The sequence below is a fragment of the Gymnoscopelus microlampas genome (assembly GCF_963454915.1).
Source record: "Gymnoscopelus microlampas genome assembly, chromosome: 5".
Lineage (NCBI taxonomy): Eukaryota > Metazoa > Chordata > Actinopteri > Myctophiformes > Myctophidae > Gymnoscopelus > Gymnoscopelus microlampas.
Window position 1 is genome coordinate 27,393,558 of NC_139942.1, and position 24,840 is coordinate 27,418,397.

Consider the following 24,840-nt stretch of genomic DNA (forward strand, 5'->3'; position numbering starts at 1 on the left):
GTGCAGGACATCATAACAGGTGACATCAGGGTTATTTTCTTTATGTGCAGATTATTTTATTTTCATTCATTTGAACTTCTCATGTTCAGATGAATGGTCTTGTATGCTGATCTCAGCATGAGAACTGGATGAAATGGTATTTTGCAGATCTTTTATGATTTGTACCAGATGGGGCTGGCAAAGTGCAGACGATCACACAATTTTCCTTAACTCTTACCTGCCTGTGATTATTTGGTACCTTACCCAACAACAACACTGCCTAAATTATCCAAGACAAAGGTTCTCATCTCCAGTATTGAAGTCACTGAGTATCGCTGGTTTTCATTCTGGTTTTATAAATAATTTATTTATACCTAGGACACAAGACCTGTATGCAATGATCTGGCAACTAGCAGCATTCTGGGTCTCCAAAACTCAGAACCACGGGTTGACCACTTAAACCCTGTTATCTTACTTAGTTGGCCCTATCTTTTTTTCTTCTACACCAAATCTGTTTGCTTAAAATGCAGATCTACAAGCTTGTAGATCAGCTATTCTTGCAGAATGACATGCCTAGAATAGGGACACTAGGGTTCATGTGGTTAAAGAATAGACGGGGTGCATCAGTAGTAGTGGGTAGTGCGTCGGCAACATAACTGCATGGTGTCCAGTTTGATTCTGGCTGGAGATCTGTACTGCATGTCGTTCCCCCTCTATGCCGTGCATTTCCTTTCTCTCTACTAGGGGAGGGGTGGTGGAAAAAATCGATTCATGTAAAAATGTGTATTATCAACGATTCAAAATCAATTCACAATTTCCATAAATCGAAGAGAAAAAAAAGGGAGAAAAGAAAAAATATATATTTAAATTATATGTAAAAAAAAAAAGAAAGGATTGCTGGTGAAAGTTACAGTAATTCTTACTCTATGGTGTGAGTGATATGAAGTGTAAGCTTACTTTAATCATCACAGTAAACATTACCATGTCTTCAGTCATATTCAAGGGCTTTATAGGAAACTAGAGTTTCGGGGGGCTACGCCCCCCTCAACCCCAGCCGCGCACGGGGCTTTGCGTTTGTTGGTCCCTCCGTGTCCCTGTCTCTGTAAGTAACATTTGCAAAAAGGGAAAAAAAAAAAAAATTGTAAGAAAGTGTAATGTAAAAGTGAGAAAATGATGAAAAATAAGTAGAAGAAATTATATTTTGTATGTTTCGCGGACCACCAGGGGGTCCGCGGACCCCCTGGTGGTCCGCGCGGAAATCGTGGGATGAAAATTTCCAAAAGGAAAAAAAAAAAAAAAAAAAAAAAATATGAAGGTGGTTGCTTGTTTTTCTGAAAGCTGGCGAATGGCAGCCCTTTCTGCAAGATGGCGGCCGCCTGGTGTTGTTGTGATTTGGTCGTGCGCACGTGCTCTCGGTTACACAGCGTTGTACTGGCGAAGTATAGTTCTCGCTTACACAGACATGTCCAGACATGTTGTAGGTCCCTCCGTGTCCCTGTCTGTGTGTGCGTGTAGCTGCAGCACAGAGTGGGCAGTAGAGATTTCTGGCGCAGGCTGTGCAAACCTGGCAACGCAGCGCATGCTGGCGCACGTTACACCAGAAATGGTGCCTGGAGAAAATGGTGACCAAAAAAAAAGTTTTGAAAAAAGGAAAAAACCCCCGCAGCGGCTGGCTGCTGTTGTGGTGATGAGGTCGTGCGCACGGTAAACGGTACGAAGCTGGCTCCCCTTCCGTTTTGTCCGACATTTGGTGAGTAGAATTAATTATGTTGCGCGGTGGAAACGGTGTAGTGAGCAGTGAGATGTCCCCTACGCGAGGCGTAAATTCAGCGCGGCGGCCGTGGCGAGTCAGTAGGCGACATGTGGTCTGGCGGTGCGTTGTTTATTCGATAACAGAGCTGTGGGGTGTCGCCACCGAGGGTGCGGAAGTTGCTCGCCATTTATATAGTTAGATTGAAACAAACTCCAGTCACTTTCAGTTCAGCAGAGGGGAGTTGCGTGTCACTGTCCAGCTGGCTGAAGCTTGTTGGCACTCGTTAATGTTACTTGCGTCAAGGCAATTATGTTGTGTTTCTGTATCAAATAGAACTACACCTAATCTAACATACCATCAAAGCCAAGAATTTTTACAAGCGACCTTCTCTGGAATGATATAATGTTTTGTTTGAGCTGTTGGAAATAACTAGGCTACACTTTGACTACACTACACAACAATATGACTGTTAAAAATAATGTTTTAATCTAATCGTGACCCCAACAATCAGAATCGAATCTAATCATGAGATAGCAGAAGATTCTCTACTGTCCTTTCTAAATAAAGCCAACTCTGCCCAAAGTAACATCACAATAAACAGATACATAACGAAATGACTCTGGACGGCCTCTGTGTCCTTGACACTAAGTTCAGCATTTCCCAGTGTTGTCATCAGTTTGCCGTCATCCACCCTAACATCAGCCTGTCTGTCATTGCCCGTCCCTGCTTTGTTCCACAACCTGTCATAAAGGCCTCATAAATCTATGGTGCAGGCCAATGGAATGGCAGCACTGAGTCTCTGCTAACGTAGTTCACTGTGGGAACGTAATCTCCACCTGATAGCGTGACTAGTTTTCCTGATAGCAACCCTTAATCGCTAGCAGCTATTAACTTGAAGATTGGTTTCCCTATTTGCACTGGTGTCAAACCCCCAGATAACACAGCAGCAGTTGTAACTATATGCTCTAGATCATCTTTGTGCATATTTTAACTGTGTGTGTGTGTGTGTGTGTGAGAGAGAGAGAGAGAGAGAGAGAGAGAGAGAGAGAGAGAGAGAGAGAGAGAGAGAGAGAGAGAGAGAGAGAGAGAGAGAGAGAGAGAGAGAGAGAGAGAGAGAGAGAGAGAGAGAGAGAGAGAGAGAGAGAGAGAGAGAGAGAGAGAGAGAGAGAGAGAGAGAGAGAGAGAGAGAGAGAGAGAGAGAGAGAGAGAGAGGTACACTAACTCGGATAGTTCACAGTCGTCAGTGTTCATTTATCCATCTGTAACTGCAGAGTGTATAACTGTATAACTGACACATTGTAAGTCACTCTAGATGAGAACATTAGCTTAGGTGTCAAATTGTCATTGTTTTCAGTCTGTTGGTTGTGTGTGCTATTGCGTGCATGCATGTGAGGGTGATTCTTATGTTGACAGAAGCCAAAGTAGATGAGGACATTTTTTAGGATCAGTGTTCATTTAAGTGTGAAAGTACACAAAATAGACGCAAGTGTTTTCACGGAATCAAATGCAATCTGTCAAGTTGCTGCATAGTTGCTTGGGTTACCATTGCGTATTGGGCTACCGTCTCAAATGCTTGTCTGGGAAATGTTGAATCTGAAACCTGTAGTTGCAGTGCATCGTGGGTGGCTTCTGCTCCAAATGGATGAATAGAGTCTGGCGCGTGTGGTGCAGCTTGTAGGTCTAATAACTTTTCCTAGTAACCCCCGACCTCACCCATCCCCCCCCCACCGACCCCACAACACTCACACCACGCCTACTCATGTATCCTGTGGGCTGACTTCTGATATCCACTTTACTGTGATCCTTTTATAAGTGCCACCCTCTGTGCCAACGCCTCGTTCATATAGCCAGATAATGCATACGGTCCTCTCTAAGAAACACTGACTTCTCCGTTTCCTTAGGAGGAAGAGACCAAACCGGATACCCGCCTCAGCCAAGCAACCCGGCTCAACTTTGACCCACAAGGATAAAGGGCTGCAGTCTCTAGACAAATGAATCTCACCCCGAGTGACATGCAGGGGTGCACGTCACTTCTTATATATCCAGTTGATTTAACGATGCTGTCACGTAGCTGTCGCAATACATTTATAGAGGGTCTATTGCAGGGTGCGTCAGTGAGCGCTTGTAGACATGGACGCAGGCATGTGTTCCGTTGTGTATGTGCATACAGTTACAGTTGCGAGGGCGGGCCGGCGGGCGGGCCGGCCGGCGGGAAGACCTCTGACGTCACTCTGACACAGCCAGTTCCCAATGCTGCTACTCCCAAATATGGAGTGTGTTGTCTAACCTCAATGTGTTGTCATGGCGTCGGTTGGATCGGCGGTTCTAGACAACTGGAAATCCAAACTACTTGACGGTGGGCACCACACCGTCGAGTAGTTTGGATATCCAGTTGTCTAGAACCGCCGATCCAACCAATATGCCCATATATGGGCAGTCCAATATATGGGCATAGATGACATCAGGGTTCTTCATATATCGGCATAAAAGGGAACAGATATATATCTCCATATATGGGCATAAAAGGGACACGGTAGACAGTCAGAAACAGACATCTCCATGCATACAGTGTGACGTAGGTGTGAGGGTTGTGTAGCGGACCGAACTCTAGATGTGGGACCGAACCTCTAATAACTATTGTTATTGGTGAGAGTTTTTGCAGAGTTGCAGAGCACACTGAACAGCTCCCAAAGTTCCCAAAGTGGAACTTTGCAGGTTTAATGATGGGATTGCACGTCATTCACTCATGCAAGCTAGTTTTATACTGCTGCTGCTTGTATCCTCTCCTGATCTGTCACTTACCCAACACACACATAATCATGTCTTACTATACTTGTGAGGCCCCCGCCCAACCTAACCCTAAACCTTACTCCTCCTAACCGCTAAATGAAAATCTAACCCCTTAAATGCATAATCGTAACTTTAATCGGAAAAATACATAACGCTAATCAGGAGGACCAGGAATAAACGGTCCCCATAACGTGGATTTGTCAAATCCTACATGAGGGCTTTTGGTTCACATCAATCTGTATTGAGAGATTAGGTTCACATAAGTATGGTAAGACCTGTACACACACACACACACACACACACACACACACACACACACACACACACACACACACACACACACACACACACACACACACACACACACACACACACACACACACACACACACACACACACACACACACACACACACAAACCTTCCATACGCAGACACAAACAGACGGACATACTGTTCAGCTCTTGCTCCAATCAAGTTCACCTTCCCCACTAATCCTATTTCCTGTGGACCTGGATAACAAGCTCTCATTTTACGACCTTTAGTTTGCTGTCTGATGCACCCCGTGACGTCCAAGCCATCATCTATTAATTATTCCAGCCGTGCACACTGTTTTTCACGTGTTCTTTTTCCCCTCCACACCCCTGCCAACACAGCCCTGCCTAAATGATTCCATACAAAGCGACCCATGTCAAACACCCCAAGAGACGCAAGCACACACACACACACACACACACACACACACACACACACACACACACTCTCTCTTTATCTTTTCAGTCCAGCTAGCAGCTACAGACGGAAAGAAGTGAAAGACGTGGGCTCACTAACATGCACGTACACACACGCACGCATGCACACACACACACACACACACACACACACACACACACACACACACACACACACACACATTGCATGCACGTACGTGCACACACACAAGCCCTTCAGCCTTCGGAATCCCACCTACTGCTGGAGCGTCCTTCATGTGAGGAGAGGGAGCTGCTCATGCAGGCCAGCTCCGGGAGCAGAGGTTGGAGAGACCCAGTACATTTTGTTGATTGTTCCATATAGGCAGGCCAGTGTTGGAGCCAGAGATGGGGATCCGTGTTCAATTGTATAGTATCTCTCCGGGCTGCCCTGTGCCATGAATAGCAGCATTGATAGGGGGTTGGGGAGGCGAGAGGCAGACAGGACCAGCACAATAGCTTTAAGTTTTATGGGGCTACTGTCGCCAGCAGCAGAGTTTTTGGCGCACGACCAACAGCAACATACTGCACAGCTGCAGCGCTTGCTTTTTCTCCGGCTGAACTCTCTTCTCTCTCACTCGTTCTCTCATGTCTCACTCTCTCTCAAGCGTAATTCATACAGTATGTTGTCACAGAGCAGTGTCGCTCACCAGAAAAGTTGGTTTTCAACATGCATTGAAACATGCATTGATTTCTTTCTTTTTTTCATTTTTATTTTCATTTCTTTGCATATGATTGTATGATGACATAAAATAGGCTTCAGGCCAACATAATGTCCCCACACCACCCTTCCCTCCCTCCCTGCATCCATCTCCAACACGCTCCAATCCCTCTCCCTCTCACCCTCCCTCTCTCTCCATTCCCTGAGCTGTCCTTTTGTGTAATTTTTCTCGCAAAACAATGCCGTTTGTTTTCCGAAAGGCAGGGAGGCTCAGAGCGATGACTCGCTTCCTGGCCTTCCTGCCCTGGTCAGCCGTGGCTCCTGCATATGTCACCTTCCCTGCGTTTGCAGTGACGTGCGAGGGGCATTATCTGCCAGTGGCCTCTGTTTGTGTTGGGCTGCCTGGAGCTTGATAATGGCCCATTACTGGGGAGTCGGAGGCCTCCCGGGCACTTCAGTGGAAACTGGAAAGACCCTGCTATCTGAATACCGCCCAGCTGGCAGTCGGGCTCACTATCAAGTTAGCTACTGTAGCATTAGCTGTCAGCTAAAACCAACACGGTAGCCAGCAGCAACAGAGGCCCAGGTGTCTATTTTTAGTGCAAGCTCTCGCTTTGGAGGCTGCCAGTGATGTCACTGTGCTGTCCGTGTGTCACGGTTTCGGCCGGATGCCTGACATCCTGTGTGTAAACTAAAGCTGTTGGGAAATGTGTTGGAAGATTATGGTGAACAGCAAGAATGTGTTGTTGTGTGTCGCTAATTGTTAATCTGTGTCTTTCATGCACCCTCCTTCCCTCCTATGGAAAGAATGTGAGATATTCAGTTCAGTTGAAATCTGGGTGGAAGTGACTTTCAACGTCATTCCTTCTCTACTTAGGGCGAAGTACCTGTTCTTCGCCCTGTGCACGTCTGTCACCTTCTCTCCCGCCTCTCCTGACTGAAACAATATAGTTGGCGTGCCTGTTGCATGTTAGGAAACTGAATGCGGCCATTGTGCAAGCATCAGGTGATGCAATCCCAATGCAATTCTAGCCTCTTTCTCGTGGATCATGTTGATAGTAAATTTCCACCCTCCTCTGCACTACTGAACTGAATCAGAACATAGAAATGCTGTACTACTGAGAATTCCCCCTCCTTGTGCGTTGTGAATTGTTCCAGCAAAGAGAGTCTGACTCATTTACCAATGTACAGGATTGGATGTAACTACAGTATGTGCTACTGGACTAGGGTGAGTGCCCACGGGCAAACATTCTAGAGGAAAAATACAAGGTAGTTGAGTTTAACCCATTAAAACCGGAAACGCATTATTATTTTATACTTTGGCTATTAAAAAATAGTAGATATACAAGCTCATAGCGCGGCACCGAGCATGCTGCTATGAGCTTGTAGATCTTCTATTTTTGCAAAATCTTGTTTTTTTTTGCAAATCTTTGAATAATATATATTTTTTGAAGCAACATTTTTTTTACTCAAATCTTTGCTTCTGGGGGTCCTTGGAACAAAAATATTTTCAGATGGGGGTCCGCGGCCAAATACATATAATTTTGGGGGTCCTTGGCAAGTTTGAGCACCACTGATATCATAGCAACATAAGTGTTTCAGAAAACTGTTAGGATTTTAGAAGACATTTGTAGAATCGTATCTCACAGGTCTTAATGGGTTAAGTAATGTCGGTGGGGCCATCGCGTGAACCCCTCCCCTCACAGATGTTGAGAAGATATATTAGCCACATGACATGGTCAGGAGGTTCAAATCTACATTTTGGCATCCCAGAACAACCCCTATTCCTGGCACTGGGTACTTATCAGACACGCATTTGCCTACTCTACACTTAACACCACGCTGCACAGTCTACACTTAGGCTTACCCTCAAACCACAACATCACAACCAATAATTTCCAATCTCATCAGCAATAAGCTAATGAGACAGCTGAATCTGCTCGCTGGAAATGGCCCACTCAGCAGGTCGGCAACCACCCTGTTACCACCAGCCGTGTTGAAGGAGAGATAGCAGCAGGTTGTTGTTGTTCTAATGTGAAATGTTGTGAAAATATCACTTTGTCCCTGGGTGTCTGCAAGTCCGTACAAAGTCTTAAAAGTCTTGTTTACACTGTAAAATGTGCTTTGAGTGTACAAATGGTCCCTTACACTCTCCGAGTTAAATGAACACTCAGGATTTATATTGTGTACTTCGATAGATGATTTGATTGTGCATGCTTAATAATTAAGACCTCTTAATTATTATTATTCAAAATATTGTCATTCTTAATTATTATTACTCAAAACATTTCATATCAATAAAGAAGTAAAAATTTGGCTTGGAGTACAGGTTCTACTTTGAAATCATTTTCTGCACTGAGATCGACAAGCACATTGTGAACTTGACGATCGGCTATTTTCAGCGACAGCTTTCCCCATAATAACAGAAAACTGAAAATACACTAGCATAGAGCCCTGAGGGATCCCGCTCAATATGGTGGTTTAAGTGGTTAAGAGCAGCCTCTCCTGCACCAAGTGAAGAATAGTGTTTTAGTTGGTGCGGTTGGTGTAGCGTTATCAGTCCTTGTGTGACCTGGATAATGTCACAATGTCATTACGTGGATTCTCTTTAGCTTCGTTGTGCTTAATCCACACATACCATAGGGTTGATTGTCCACCAGAGTTATCAGACTTATCTGTTGTTATGTCAGCCAGCTTGTCTCCCCTGACAAACTGTGCGTTCCTCCTCACCTCTGCACCACCACTACCACCCCCACCAACCACTATATGTGTGCAGTACTGTCAAGTAATCTTAGTATTGTCAAGTTAATAGGCCTGACTAACATGTTATCTAATAGATGCACATAGCCTCACTATCTAATCAACGTCCATTTAGGAAATAAGGTTTGGGGGATGGTGGTGGTGGGAGGGGGTTGAATTATGCTTGAACAGGAACCACCGTAGCAGAACATGTAATGAATTGCGTTTTGCCAGCCAGTCTGCAATTTTTTGTTGTGGAAAACAAGGCCTCATTCATAGATTGTCTGGACAGGAATGAGCCTCCAGTAATTCTGTGTGAATTGACAATATGGGAAATGGTGTAAAATTATTGAAGTCTAGTCTTGTGTCTAGACAGTGTGTTTCTGTGTTACAGTATGACCTGCGACTGTACATACATAGCTGTTTTTTCTGCTAGGCCGCAGAAAAGCAGGCCCGCAGAATTGTACACTAGCCTCATTGAGAACCCATGTGTTTAAGTTTAACCACAGGGTTTAGGTTTTTGGTGTGAGAAAGTAACATACATTACAATGGAAGGGTTGCAGAGCCACCCATTGGGTGTTAAATGTCATGAACTACTTACTTAGGCTGTATTCATGGACATTTTTGCACAAAAATATATACCTTTTGACACCTATTAAACAACACAGTATTCATACGTTGTTTTGCCTGTGTCTCTTTTTTTGGGAGCCTGGCCCACTGGTTAAGAAACATTGGTATAAAGAACATGACATTTCCCAGTTTTCTCTTAGTGTGGACCATGTTGACATCAACCAGGGAGGGGTCCGCCAGCCTCAGTTATCTCTGAGGCCATACCTTACATGCTGGGCTGGTGCAGTCTCCTCATATCCCCTTAGAAACCAAGCTAGATTTCTCTCCTGTCTATGCCTTTCACTGAAGCTTGTAGTCATGTGCAGTGAATAAGCTAGAGCTGATTGCTCTATTAAGGTTTTAAGTTCATGAAGGTACTGGAAATCCTTTGGATGTGTTGTTTACTGTACTGGTCAGAAGGGAGCTTGGATATCCATTGAATTAGTATTTATTGTCTCCCCGCCAGGCCGAAGGAATTTTTCATATTCCATCCTGATTGGTATCTAAAGTTTGCAGGAGTGGTTCGCTTTGAACAAAATGCCTCAAATCATCATGAGTGCAGCGTCCGATTGCGTGAAAGTTCACAGACGCCTGTTTTAGCGCCACCAGGAGGATGATTTTTGCAGCCTGACCTGGCGGAGACCTGTGCTTCGAGGAGCACCTTTTCTACCGTAGTTCTTTTTCAGTTCATTAAATTAGTGTTGGTAACTTTGACACTTATTTTGATATTCTCTTTCAAAACATAGCCACCGACTACACGCTACAGTAATAGTACGTTTGGCTTAATAATTCATTTAAATTAAAGGTCTTTAAATTAGATTTTTTTAAACAGAAACTTCAAGTGCTGGAAACTTGAGTGTCCTTGAATTTGCCTTGTAAACCTGCACGAATCCTTTATATTGCATTTGTTCATATCCAAACTGCATTACCGAAATGCATTAGACATGAGTTGCTGTATTGCTTATTTTGTGGCATGGCTACTGTGGCTCGCCTCCTGAAAATGCACACAGCAATTAGGTCAGGTGAGTTTTTTGTCCATCACAATCAGCGGTCAAGCGTGGCAGCACCACACAGGTGGCCTGTGGGTCTTTTAATGACTCACTTAGTGTAATTTTGGAAATAAATAACTCTATTTTCTCCCTTTGAGTCGCCGCAGGAGAAAATAAACTCAAATGACCTATGGCTGGCCAGGGACTGGTTTACCCAGGAAAACCCACAGTACTTGTGGACGCATGATAAACATGTTCTGTTGTTTAGATGAATAGTTGTTTATTTAATTGTCCCACTACTCTTGGCAATAAGGGCGGATTCTCAAACCTGCATTCTTCCAATTTCCTCCATGTTAACAAGACTGTCATGATGTTTCCCAGTTCAGGGGCATGGCAACGGTTGCCTGGGAAACCTGAGGGCTAACAAGGATTTAGAGTACAGACCCCCTTGTTCCTCCTGTGGGAACGAAGTGATGTCACTCGTACTTTGTACACCACAACTACAATGTTTCTCACAGTTCAGGGAGCAGCAGCTCATACCATCAGCAACTTCTCAGCCGCTCCCTGTTTTATTCCATCTCACTCTCTTCCGCAGACGTAGAAAATCAGCACGTTTCTCATTTGCCATCTCACGCCTCTCTGTCTTCCACTGGCTCATAAAATGTGAACCCACTTTATTCAGCAGAAGGAGGTGATGACTGGTGGTTATTGGGTGTGATGATAAGCATGCTAACCGGGTGAAGATGAGTGAGTGTTTACAGTAAACTGGTTAGAGGGTTGTCCTGGTCTGGTGATCAGATCACAGCTGAACTGCAGCTTGGGGTCATGTTGTAGACGCAGCTGGAGACCGTTTCTGATTCAGCTGGAAAAGTGCTGACTGCTGCTGGGAGAGAGGACAGGGCTACTTTTAGCTGTGCCTGCAGACTGGGAAACTCCTGTCTGCACTGTGCACACAGAGAGAGGGAGAAGGGAGGGGTGGGAATGTATATTTGTGTGTGAATATGAGAAAGAAAGTGTGTGCACACGCACACGTACACACACACACACGCACGCACGCACGCACGCACGCACGCACGCACGCACGCACGCACACACACACACACACACACACACACACACACACACACACACACACACACACACACACACACACACACACACACACACACACACACACACACACACACACACACACACACACACACACACACACACACACACAAAGAGAGAGCATAAACACAGCAATCATGCATTTATGTCATGTTATGTGTATGTGTGATACAGTGAGTGTGCATGCATTTGGTGTGTGTGCACAAACATGTACATGTGCAAGTGTGTGAGGGAGTGATAGAGAGATAGAGAGAGAGAGAGAGAGAGAGAGAGAGAGAAAGAAAGAAATAAAGAGCGAGAGAAAAAGAAAGAAAGAAAGAAAAGAAGAAAGAAAAAGAAAGTGTTCAAGCTACCAGCATTCTGGCTTGTGGCTGAAGCTCTAGTCTTTTGAACTCTCTGTAGTTCAAAGCAACAGACGCCTGTCTAGACACCAAATATCGCCTTTCCCTGACTGAATCACTCTTTCCATGTGTAAGAGGAGCGACTGTGGCATCATCTCTCTGCTGGTACCAAGTAATGCTGAAAATCGGGTCAGTGGGACCTTGCAGTGTCGACCTGATTAGCAATGAAGCAATAAGCAACACAAGGCCAAATAGGTTATAGATATTTAAGTGATATTGCACTTTAGTATTATGTATTCATGAGGTAATTCATTATCCACCCAAATCATGATGGCTGACCTTTGATGAATAAATATTGACCAAAAATGTAGTTGTTGTAGGCTTTATAGGGCAGCGTGCACATCTGACATTTTTGTCTGGTCAACGAGAGTTGAAAACATGTTCAACTTTTGAATGAGCGTTTTAAGAGAGGGCGTTGCGTTTTCAGCCTGGAAATGATTACTTGGTGGACACTCTGCTTAACTCTCAACACTACATTATTAACCCATTCTATCTGGGAAAGCATCTGTGTCATTTTAGATTTTAGCTATGTAGAGCAACATAGGTTTTTCAGAAAACGGTTAGGATTTAGAAGGCATTTTTAGAATCGGCCTCAGGTCTAAATGGGTTAAATGCTGTGCATGTCTAACCTTATCCCTAAATAGCTACTTGAAAACTGAGGACTGTCACTGGTTAAATGGCTTCACTTTCCACAATGTTCTTCATCTGTTTGTCTTTGTAAGGACATTTGGTAGAAATGCTGTACATGGACACACATAAACTCACAAAACCCTAGACACACGCACACACACGCACATACTTTTCATCTGAGTGTAAGTGTTAAGTGTTAAATGCATTGACTCATAACGGTTGGCCCTTTGATCATATAGTGCTAATGAATGGCATGTGTGTGGGTGGGTTTGTGTGCATATGGGGAAGGTACAGTAAAGCCATGGGGCCACTCTATTCTGTGCTGTAGGTGGTCTTGTTGAGGTTGCAGTATGAGGGCTGGTGTGTGTGTGGTGAAAGGGTGGGCTGTATAGGGGTGGTCTTTCTCAGATCCTTGGAGTTCTCTATGGCTTTGCCTATTGCTCCCCACCACACACACACACACACACACACACACACACACACACACACACACACACACACACACACACACACACACACACACACACACACACACACGCACACAGGGATAGAAGGTGTGCCCTCCCACACAATCTCATTTAGCCCTGCACTGCTGCTGGTAGCTGGCATCACATCACACACGCGCGCGCACACACACACACACACACACACACACACACACACACACACACACACACACACACACACACACACACACACACACACACACACACACACACACACACACACACAGCTCGTATAGTTTGGGTGAGGTGACTCACTTGGGGTGGGCTATTTGAAAGCCAGTGAGCACTCTCCTGCAGTGCTGCTAGCTTCTAGATACACTTCAGATATTTGATAAACCACCACATCTCTCAGATGAGGATGATTTTTTAATTATTCCACGTGATGCTGCTGCAATTAAGGGCTACAATCTGACAATCTGTTGCTAAGCTTGTTTAGCTCGTGGCTCAGGGGTAGAGTGAACTGGAAACCGCAAGGTTCCCAGTTCGATCCCGGGCTCGGGGGCTCCCCCAGAGTTAGTGTCGAAGTGTCCTTGAGCAAGAAGCTGAACCCCTAATTGCTCCCGATAAGCAGGTTGGTGCCTTGCATGGTTTCCTCCGCCATCGGTGTATGAATGTGTGGGTGAATGGGTGAATGTAATGTACAATCTATGTAAAGCGCTTTGGATAAAAGTGCTATATAAATGCACCATTTACCATTTTACATGAAGTCTAGTGCCCTTGTAACATAGAGCTTGTTCCCTGCCTACAGTATGTGTTGTTGTTAAGGTTGTGTAAATGAGTCTACCTTACCTCATAATTTGAAACTTGAAGCATAAATGATTAGGGTTTTTTTTGGGGGGGGGTCATTAAACATGCCATCTCTACATCGAAGAGGGGTCCTCACTGATAAGCACTAAGCAGCAATAACTCCAACTCTGACTTGGCTAATTCCCTCAGGTATCACTGGCCCAGTGTATTCCTCCATTGGTAGGACAGGTTAAAATGCAGGAATTGTGTGAATGGCAAAATTAAGAGTCAGACCTTTGTCTCAGAATTATTTCCAGCTTTCAGGATCTTTCTTCTCTCAGTGCAGTGACAATCAGTACACCCAACCTCCACACTCTTCCAACATGTGTTTACTGTTCCCTATCAAGAGTCTGGACCTCCCCCATAGTTCTAAACTCTATCTCCACCACCTCACACTAATAGTGTAAAGAAAGCCTGAATCCTAATTACATAATACAGCTGAATTGCCTATTGTCACACAACTGTCTGTAAGCTTGCAAGTTCTTTTCACTATGTGTGATCCCTATGGGATTGTTGTTTACGTAACTCGGCCACCCTCAACTCTTTGGGGTCAGGTGCACTATGTCTCTAGAAGGGCTAGTGTTTCACCATATCCAGAGGCATTGTAGTTATTCTTGTATGCCTCCTTTCTTTTTGTGGGAACCCATTTTCCTCTGTCCCTGCTAGAAATAAAGTAACAACTTAGGATAAGGCAGACATGTCTACAGAGTGGGTCTAGAAGATAAAAGGTCTCCTTTCCATCCATGTTTATTCACCATAATTCTCTCCAGCGATGCTGTCTTGCAGAAGGAAGTGGTTTTCCCAGTATTTTCTTTTTTTCTACTACTGCTGCAAAATCATTGTTCTTTTCTGTAAATGACGACTCACTTTGTTACCTCCTTTTCCACAGTGCAGATTTGTTTTGTCTAGTTTCTTTAATGTCAATAGGTTCTGGGAATCCACACATATGATTTGGTTTCCTTTGTGGTTTTAGTACTGTAACTAAAGTGCAGGGAAGTCCTTTTCTTTTTAATGATAGCACAGTAGTAATAGTCCAGTAATAGTTCCAGTGCGATCATATCATTGAATTGTTCATTATACTTACTGCTCAGCCAAGGACATGAATCAAGTGCATTGTTCTTAGAATATGCTGCCTGTTTGCTTATAATTACTTAAAAACTACCTCAGAAGGAATGTTGTGATTGTTATCATAGGATAATTTATGTGCACACAACATAGCATAATGACCTTTGAACTCATTTGGTCGCCCCTCGCCTTGTTTTTGCGAACCCTATTTTTGGGTGTAAAAAGGCTTTAATCAGCTACTCCAAAGAAGAGGTTGGAAAGTAGGGAGCTCCCCTTCCTTCCTTGTCCCACCCACCCCCCTGTCTGCCTCCATTCCTCTGTCTCTGCGCCTCTTCTGGAAACAAACAGGGAGCTGTAGGCTCCCGCTGTAGCATCAAAGAACCGTGAAGGGCTCACATCCTGCTGTGGTAAGTGGAGTCCAACAAAACAAGCACACACAATTTAACATGTATTTTTAGACGTAAGTTATGTCTCTGTTGTGCTCTCTCCAATGCATAAGCAACACAAGGCTGTTGCAGCTCAGCTTGCCCCCTTTTTTTCCTGCACGTTATTTACAGCTGGGGCTTTGCCTGTGGCATTACCTACAGTATAACTTCACCTGAACACCTCTGATGGATGCAGTTGCTAAATTGAGAGGAAGAAACAATAACTAATGGATAAATGTTGTGTACATATTATTGTTTTACATTCTGTACATAATTATGTGAGCACAGAGGCCATAATCATAATGATCTAATTTCATACACTTATATAATGGGCAACTCAAGCATTTTAAAGAAACACTTTTTTCCCTTTGCACTTAGCTGCACATTCAGTAATTCATTACACAAGTTCGGAGAAACAGTGCTCGCAGTTCCTCTTTCTGGCTGTGGAACAACAAGATTTCTGGTCAAACAGTAGGGTATGAGAGTGTGTGTGTGTGTGTGTGTGTGTGTGTGTGTGTGTGCGTGTGCGTGTGAGCGTTTGTGTGTGTGTGTGCGTGCGTGCGTGCACGTGTGTGTAAGAGAGAGAGAACAAGAGAAAGAGGGAAAGAGAAACAGAGAGGAATCAAGAGAGTGAGGGGGAGGAGAGACGCTGTAACCAGAGCTCTGAGAAAGTTCAGGGGTAAAGGATGTGTCCAGTCATGTTCCCATCGTGCCTGTAAATGATTACCAGGCGGTGGAATTGGAACTCTGGCGTTGGAACCACCAACTGACTGGCAGACTTCAAACTCTCCAACCTCTCTTGTCCAACCGCCCTCCCCAGCAGCATCTGAGTCATTACACACTGCCCTGAGTTATGTTGCCAGCCACTGCCAGTGACAAGCTGCCAGGCAAGAAAAACGTTTTCATGATCTCAGGGAAATCTCTTGGATCTCTGCTCCAGTCCTTTGAATAATCACATCCTGTAATGTGAGAAAGAGGGATCTCTAACCTCTTTTGGTCACAGATTAGCACAGTGGTTCTCAACTCGTTTGATGCAGGGAGTAGAAATTTGCTTTAAATAAAGATTATGGTGCAATATTTTAAGCATCAATATTTCTCTATTAATGTTCGTTTGGGACTGTTGATGGATTAGTGCTTGAGAATCAAGTTCGCCTCCGGAACCAAACGGCCCCATGCTGACCTGTTAAATCCCCGCCTGAAGGCTTCTTCCTGTCCCTCCCCTACACTGTCTTCCGCTCAGGTTTCCTACTGTCTGGATTTAAATATATCAAGCCGAGTGGACTGTCCACTTCCCAAAATAATGTTCTTTATCTGTGACCCTTTCAAAAAACAATCATAATTTTAATTCCCAACACACAGGTTACTATAAGTGTATCACCATACAATGCTCAAACAGCATGTTAATTCCACTTTGGCTGCAGGGGCAGTTCGCTGGCTGAAAAACAGCATAATACCAATAACAGTCTCATTATATATTGTTGCCTGTTGCTGTTAAAATTCCCCTTTCATTGAATGATTTACAACCAGGATGTCACATAGCACAGGATACACAGAAAACTATTGTAAAGAGTCTCTCACAAGCTGTGCATAAACTTGTTTGCAGAGGCCCACTCCTGTCAGTTATTTTTCCTTTCTTTAAACTGACAGTAGAGAGATTGTTGAGAACGCAGAGGAGGAAGCATTGTGGTGGGTTTTGATCTCTGGTGGACACCACCAAAACATTTCATGCCATTGTCATAAAAAGCACCTTGTGTGATTCATATCTAGTTGCCCTGCTATGTCAGCATACGCCAGTTATTCTACACACAAACACACGCACATACGTACGCACACACACACACACACACACACACACACACACACACACACACACACACACACACACACACACACACACACACACACACACACACACACACACACACACACACACACACACACACACACACACACACATGCGCGCACACACACACACACACACATGCGCGCACACACACACACACACACACACACACACACACACTCACACTCACACTCACACACACACACAGCTCATGAAGGATTTGTCTTCATGATTCAGTGGAACTGCACTTCCCAAGTGCTGTTCTGCACCTGACTCATCATAAATAATAATATAACCTCTCATAGAACAAACCATTTTTTGTATAACATTCTGATGTTAAGTAAGCATTTTGTAGGCACTTTTGACACTTTATTGACGGTACACATGACGGTAACAGTAAAATCCTCAGTTTTTTATTGTATTTTATGGGGTAATCCCTGCTTGAATGCTTTCTTGGCCAGGGTTCCCTTGCAAAAGAGACTTCAATGGAACTTCACCTGGTTAACAAAAATCCCACCCAGTGTGAAGTGAGCGGTGTTATTTAGCAACAACAGTGGTCATCACAGTGATGGAAGCTCACTTAAAAAAAAGTGCATGGTGCTATTTATAGATTATTAATTTCATCATGCGTCTCGCTAGCCAATCACAGTACTGAGCAAAGGGTGTGAATAGAGTCAGCCAATCACAGTACAGCGAAAGACACATTTTCACGACGGTCTTTTCACGACGGTCCAAAACCCACTTATAGGAGCGGCTTCACCGCTCAAAATAGACATTCAATATATTCACAATACATTTTTCAATGGAGAAACCAACATGCATGTGTCAATTAGCTGTTTGTGCAACTGAGGAAACTCTTATGACATCACTGTGGGGAACAATTCTACGAAAGACGAGGAAGTGGGAGGGGTGGGGGGGCCTGGTTGACCATGAGCCAATCACACCTGCCATTGTTTCCTCTTCTGATCAACCAGGTGCACTGCTGCTGGCTGTACAAGCTGCACCACGGCCTGCAATACAGAATAAACATGTTCTCATCACACTCTGACAGGAGGAAGAACAGTCTGACTTAAGGTTCGGAACGTTCAGTGTGTTCCGACCTACAGTGTTGACACAGCATCCCTCGCTTCCCTCACCAAGTTACAGAGCCACACACACTTGAGTGATAATTTATATCTGGACCCTTACAGGTCAGTTTTTAGACTCTCACAGTTAAATTATCACAAAGAAATGTCCTGCGCACGTTCTCATGTTTAGTAATAATACAGTATGTCCCAACTGTGTTCACATCAACTTGGTTTGTGAATTGTTTGTTATGACAAGCAAGTTGGCGATTAGCCAAACGGCCGGCAAAGTGTCATCATTGTCCTTATCGTCTGCTTCCTACTCTTTGACAGAAGTGTGGTCTGAAATAATGCCCATGAGCAGGATATTCTGTGTGTTGCTGCAAGCCTCAGAGGACAGAGTAAACTGCCGCAGCATGTTGTTACTGAGTTTGAATATTTCTGCTCTTGTTTCAACAGGACCATCTCACGCTCCATACGGCTTGACCTGAGAACTGCATAATAAGGTGAATGAAGTATAGAATAACTTCTAACTGCTAATTTACCCTGTATTCGGATATTTGATCTGAATATCAGACCTTGGATTTTGTTAATTAGTTAGTTAATAGTTAGTTAGTTGGTTGGTTGTTCCTCCCAATAGAATGATTATCACCATTTGCTGTCACCTATGCTTGTTTTGGCAGTTGTGTTTTGTTTACTAGCATAACTTCAGTTTGACAGATTTGACAGAGTTGTTTTTGTTACATTGCACGACACATAACGCCTACTTCCTTTGCCATTTCTCCATTTGTGTTTTTTTTGCTTTCGTCTAACGGAGCTAGTTTCATTCACATTTTATTTTCCTAATCCAGTCTTTTATTGCCCAGGATGTCTTCGAAGACGCCCAGTGCCAACAACATAGCCCACGCCAAGAGGACGGTGCAGCAGCTCAGGATAGAAGCCAGCATCGAGAGGATAAAGGTGCGTGAAGATCACACAGAATATTACATGTCATTACAGTCATGTGGCATTATGGCATATGTCTGTGTTAACCACATGAACACTAGCGTCCCTATTCTGGGCATGTCTTAACAGGCAAACATTTGGCGAAAATAGCAGATCTACAAGCTCACAAGGTGTCGTAACGTGTTTTGAGCTTGTAGATAGGCTATTTCTGTCCAAGAGACGTGTAAAGGGAAATAAGGAGGTGACCAAGTCTCCTGGGACAAAAAATATAGGGTTTAAGTGGTTAAAGTATCATGTCAGTATCATGGTCAGTATCATGTCAGTATCATTTCAGTATCATGTCAGTATCATGTCAGTGTCATGGTCAGTATCATGTCAGTATCATGGTCAGTATCATGTCAGTATCATGGTCAGTATCATTTCAGTATCATTTCAGTATCATGGTCAGTATCATGTCAGCTTCATGGTCAGTATCATGTCAGTATCATGTCAGTATCATGTTTAGTATCATGGTCAGTATCATGGTCAGTATCATGTCAGTATCATGTCAGTATCATGGTCAGTATCATGTCAGTATCATGTCAGTATCTTGTCCAGTATCATGATAGTATCATGTCAGTAAATTATGTTGATGTCCTGGTTATTAGTATACCCATTTTGCAATTTAAGTCACAATGGGAAAGAGCGTCTGATAAATGCCTAAATTGTAAATTGTAGTAACTCTTGAAAAGGATTTACAGGTTTGTGCGTGTGTGCGTGTGTGCGTGTGCGTGTGCGCGCGCGCGCGCGTGTGTGTGTGTGTGTGTGTGTGTGTGTGTGTGTGTGTGTGTGTGTATGTGCGTATGTGTTCACCGTCCGTCCCCTGTTTGTCCTGCAGGTGTCCAAGGCATCAGCAGACCTCATGAATTACTGTGTTGAGCATGCAAAGTATGACCCTCTGCTCATGGGTATCCCGACTTCAGAAAATCCCTTCAAGGACAAGAAACCCTGCACTATATTGTAGTCAGTGCCATTTAGCCTTTAAGTGTCTGTTTTTTGCTTATTAATGTGGCTGTATTCTTTTTTTGAGAGGGGTTAGGGGGTGGGTAGGTGGGGGTTGGGAGATAGACTGTGTTTTTAAAAAATATCACTGTATCATTCCCTTATAGTCATGATTAGTGTAATGATTTCACCTAGATGAATGATCTCAAAATCAACAATCTGCAATCAGCCAAGTAGTGTGCCATGGCCACCCTGCCTCCTTCTATTAATGGAAACTATTCCCCCACTGACCACTAAACAGGTTGTTAAAATGGTATGGCATGAAAAAACACCTGCCAGTTATTGATAATGGAAGTGATTGTCATCTGAATTACTGAAACAGCCCCAGTCCTCACTGGGACTATGGACTGGGTGTGACATTCTGGAGTGGTGACTGTTGACATCTGTCTACTTTACTCAGTGAATTTATATAGCCCAGGTTTCCTTCCTGGCCTTTAGTCACATGCAGTACCTGTTGAACATCACATCATTATTTCTGCTACAGTACCTGTTGAACATCACATCATTGTTTCTGCTACAGTATAAGGTCTTACAGGCCCACCCTCACCATCTGGGTTGTATGACTGTTTGAAATGAACTGTAACTGAATACAGGGTCAGAGTGTATAATAAGTTTGGAGGCAAACGTTAGTAAAATCTGGAATGTTCATTTAACTCTGAGAGTGTAAAAATACACTTGTAAGGGTTAAATGAAGTTGTTACTGTGTGATATAAAAATGTGACAGTTTTATGTTTTGCTGAAATTGATGCCATTAGGGTTTGTTTTAGTTTTTTATTTTATTTTATTTTATTTTATTTCCTCGCGGTATTGTAAAGCAGTGCTGTAAAGCAGTGGAATCAACATTAACTGAGTGCTTTTAGGAACCCTTGTTCAGTAATCAAAAATGTGTATGGTTCAGATTTAAGGTACGTGTATGCGATGGGTTTTGTATTAACATTGTATTAAGATTAAGAAAAAGACTTAATATTTACAAAAAACACTTTCATCAGATTGTACTCTTAAGTGCAGATACCCTCTGAAAACTGCATTAGACATCTGGTGTCAGGTTGAACAGTGGTTCTCAGTTGGTTGGATTCAAAATTGGAACCCGGATTTGATGTTTGCCGTCATGACGTCAGGAAACAATTCACTAACACATACAGTACAATATTACACACTTCATCTCACAAGCCACTTTTGGGTCCCAACCCAGCGATTGAGAACCACTGCCTTGGACAACATAAAGTAGAACCCTGATGTCCTGTACAAACCTCATGTATCCAGTATTTTGTTTTGACAACAAGTTTTTATGACCCTGGGACCAAGCCAAGCGATCATAACTCATGAAGTAATGATATATTACAACCTGTCACATGATTGAGAAGTCACCAGATTTTCTTAATTGGTAAAAAGTTTACCTTTACATTTGCAAATACGTGGTGACAAGGAGCAACCCCGCCTAGCTATTGGAACTGCTTTTACACAACACTGAGCCATGCTGCCTTGCAGATACAAGAAAGTTATCTTAGGCAACTCGATGTAAACAATTGTGTCTTAAATAGATTTTTTGGCACATTTAATGTTGCCACAAGCACAGTACAGTACTGTAGGTAGTGTCCATTAATGTAACACGTTGACTCAACTGCCCCTGGATCGTTCCGATCGTCTCTTGTACAGTACATGTAGCATTGACTCGTTTATTCAATCTCTGTGTTCTGCAGTAGAACATGTATGATTTGATTAGCAAGCTGATTAGCTACTGGAGGCTGGAGCGTGTTTTGGGGGCAAATGTGATAACAGAAGCAGACTAGATAAAATGTTCTTGCACACAAAAGCCTTAAGTCCAATTTATACATCATCAAAGTATAAATTGAGCTTTACCTGTATGCCTTGTATTATGAACAGTCTTGGAGTATTTCCTTTAACAACAAAAGATATTTCTATCTAATATTTCTATCTCTGTGATGAAAGTGATTTGTAACTATATCGTGCCATTGTTTTTGTTTTGTTTTGTCTCTACATGTTGTCATTAACAAGAGATGTTTGATTATATTTGACTACCCGGTGCTACAGATTTCAGCATTGGTATTGTTGCCTTCTCCAAAGGGTAGTTTATAAAGTTTTGAAATCAGCAAGATCAATTGTGTTTTTAATACAGTTTCCTCTAATAATGAATTCTTATTGCAGTCAGAACAGTTCATAATAAATCGTGAATTTACAGTATGCCACTTAAAAATGCACATACTATCACAATATAGTTTCCATACATTGAGCAACCCAGTAATGGCCTTACTGCACATTGACAGACTAATGATTTAAATGTTTAAATGTGTAAATTGACTGTCTTTACTGACACATTGACCATTGTATGGAGAATGTGTGACGAAGATTAAATTCAGCACCGTACTGCACTCATTCGGTGTAATACTGCACTAATCTCTGAATAAAATGCAGTCCTGTAAACGTGGTTTGACCTGTTATTGTGGCTTTTGAATGATTTTGATTTGATTTATTAGATGTCATGGTTAAAATAATGTGTTTACATGCTTGCATGCTTCTCACAGAAACGTCAAGGATAAAAACACAATAAAGTCAGTGATTTATTGTCTCCGCCAGGCCGAAAGGCATGGCGAGAGAGTATGTTTTACCCTCCGTCCGTCCTTCCGTCCGTCCGTGTGTGTGTGTCCTGTCTGTGTGTTACCAGCTAATCTCCGGCACCGTTGGCCCGGTCGCTGCGAAACTGTGCACACAGACTCCCTGGATGCCAATTCAGAACCTCTGCCCCACATTTTTCACATGGGCCTGTTATAGCGCCACCAGGAAGCCGATTTGTGCAAAACCCATTTTTTCCCATTACACTTACAGCTTTTAACCAAACGTCATGCAAATCGGTACACAGTATCTCTATAGTCATGTGATCATCCCGGATCTGTCCGATTTCCCATATTGCATCCTCATTGGCTAAGGTTGGCTTCCAAAGTTTGCAGGATTGGTCCGTTTTGAACAAACTGCCTCCAATCATGAACGCAGCTTGCCATTTCCATAAAATTGCACACGCACATTCCCACTAGGCCGAGGAAGAAATGCCACTTGAACATTTTCAAATCAGCCTCATGGTGGCGCTATAACTGGCCGATTTGCATTTTTAACTATAACTGCACCGATCTGCGTGAAACTTTGCACGCACACTCCCTAGAGGCCAAGGAAAAACATTGGACTGCATTTTTCACATCTGCTTTTTACAGCGCCACCAGGAGGCCCATTTATGTAAAATAAATTTTTGGAGATTATTCCTTGAGATTCTGTCCAAAAAACACGCAAATTGGTACACTGCATCTCCATAGTCATGTGATTCTCATGGATCTGTCCGATATTTCATATTCCATATTTGGCTTACAGTGGCTTCCAAAGTTTGCAGGATTGGTCAGTTTTAAACAAAATGCCTCAAAACATGAATGCAGTGTGAAATTTCCGTGAAAGTTTGCATGCAGATTCCCACTAGGCCGAGGAAGAAATGCCCCCCTTTTCACATTCACATTGGCCTTTATAGCGCCACCAGCAGGTCTAATTTAGCAAAACACATTTTCGGAACAAAATGCCTCAAATCATGAATGCAGTGTCCCATTGAAAGGCCTAAGAAGAAATGCCACCCTTTTCACATTGGCCTATTATAGCGCCACCAGGAGGCCACAATAACCTACCTGACCTGGCGGAGACCTGTGCTCCGAGGAGCACTTTTTCTAGTTTCCATTGTGATCCTTGGTCTGAGACAAACAAAACATAACAACATAAAACAGGCAATGCAGCAATAAATAAAAGTACTATAATGATAAACGCTGATTACGGCAAATGTACACTGATATCTGTCTTTTCTATGCAGGTAATTTGATAATGTGTTCTGGTTTGGACCATGCTTAGGAGGCAGCAATGAAAGGATTTGTACACATTTTAACTTCTGTGGTTTCAAATCCAGCTAAATCTGTTGCTGCAGTTAATAAACAAGGGACCAAGGGTTTATTATTACAGCGCAAATGTGTCTGGTTTGCTGCTTGCTTGTCTAACACTGATTATTAGATAGATTGATACTTTCCCCAAGGGGAAATTGTGGGTATTTGCATTAACTGGGGAACAAAAAATACTTGAAAGCTGTTTGTATTTCCTTGAAAATGCTAATGCCAATGGAAGGCTTGAACTCTATGCTGCTATTGGTGTAATTGGAAACGTTACAGCCTACTCAATGTGCTGTAGATTTATTATTCAAGTCTCCCAACACACCTTTCTGCATTTCCTATGCTGTAAAGATTGAGCATGCAAGACAATGGACAAAATGCTAAACATTGGTGCAGTCGTAAGATATGTGCCTCTCATAGCAAAGTTTGGCAGTTCAAACCTCTGACTAAAATGTTTTGTTTTTTTTGCACCATAGATGAGAGGGAAGCACCATTGGAAGCACCATAGATGACAGGGAAGGACCATAGGAAGCACCATAGTTGACGGAAAAGCCATAGGAAGCACCAAAGACAGGGAAGCAGCATAGGAAGCACTATAGAAGACAGGGAAGCGCCATAGGAAGCACCATAGAAGACAGGGAAGCACCATAGAAGACCAGGAAGCACCATAGGAAGCACTGCACAATAGAAGACAGGGAAGCACCCTAGGAAGCACCATAGATGACAGGGAGGTATCATAGGAAGCGCCATAGAAGACAGGGAAGCACCTAGGAAGCAAGAGTCTCCTCCAGCCTGGAGAATGGCAGCCTTTGCCTCCTCGCTCACCCT

At 43.3% G+C, this 24,840-nt stretch overlaps 1 protein-coding gene across 4 annotated transcripts in view; it reads left to right on the forward strand.

Moving 5' to 3' along the window:
• gng12a (guanine nucleotide binding protein (G protein), gamma 12a) overlaps window positions 1–20,058 on the forward strand; it is a 37,296-nt gene extending 17,238 nt beyond the window's left edge. For 2 of the 4 annotated variants that reach the window (XM_084057540.1, XM_084057542.1), the window contains exons 2-4: window positions 18,557–18,603; window positions 18,949–19,057; window positions 19,920–20,058. In XM_084057540.1, the coding sequence (XP_083913666.1) occupies window positions 18,965–19,057; window positions 19,920–20,045 (219 nt within the window). In that variant the 5' untranslated portion in view covers window positions 18,557–18,603; window positions 18,949–18,964 and the 3' untranslated portion in view covers window positions 20,046–20,058. The remainder of the gene's footprint in view (window positions 1–18,556; window positions 18,604–18,948; window positions 19,058–19,919) is intronic. The other 2 variants (XM_084057541.1, XM_084057543.1) reach the window with 1 other exon arrangement.
• The last annotated feature ends 4,782 nt before the right edge of the window (window positions 20,059–24,840 follow it).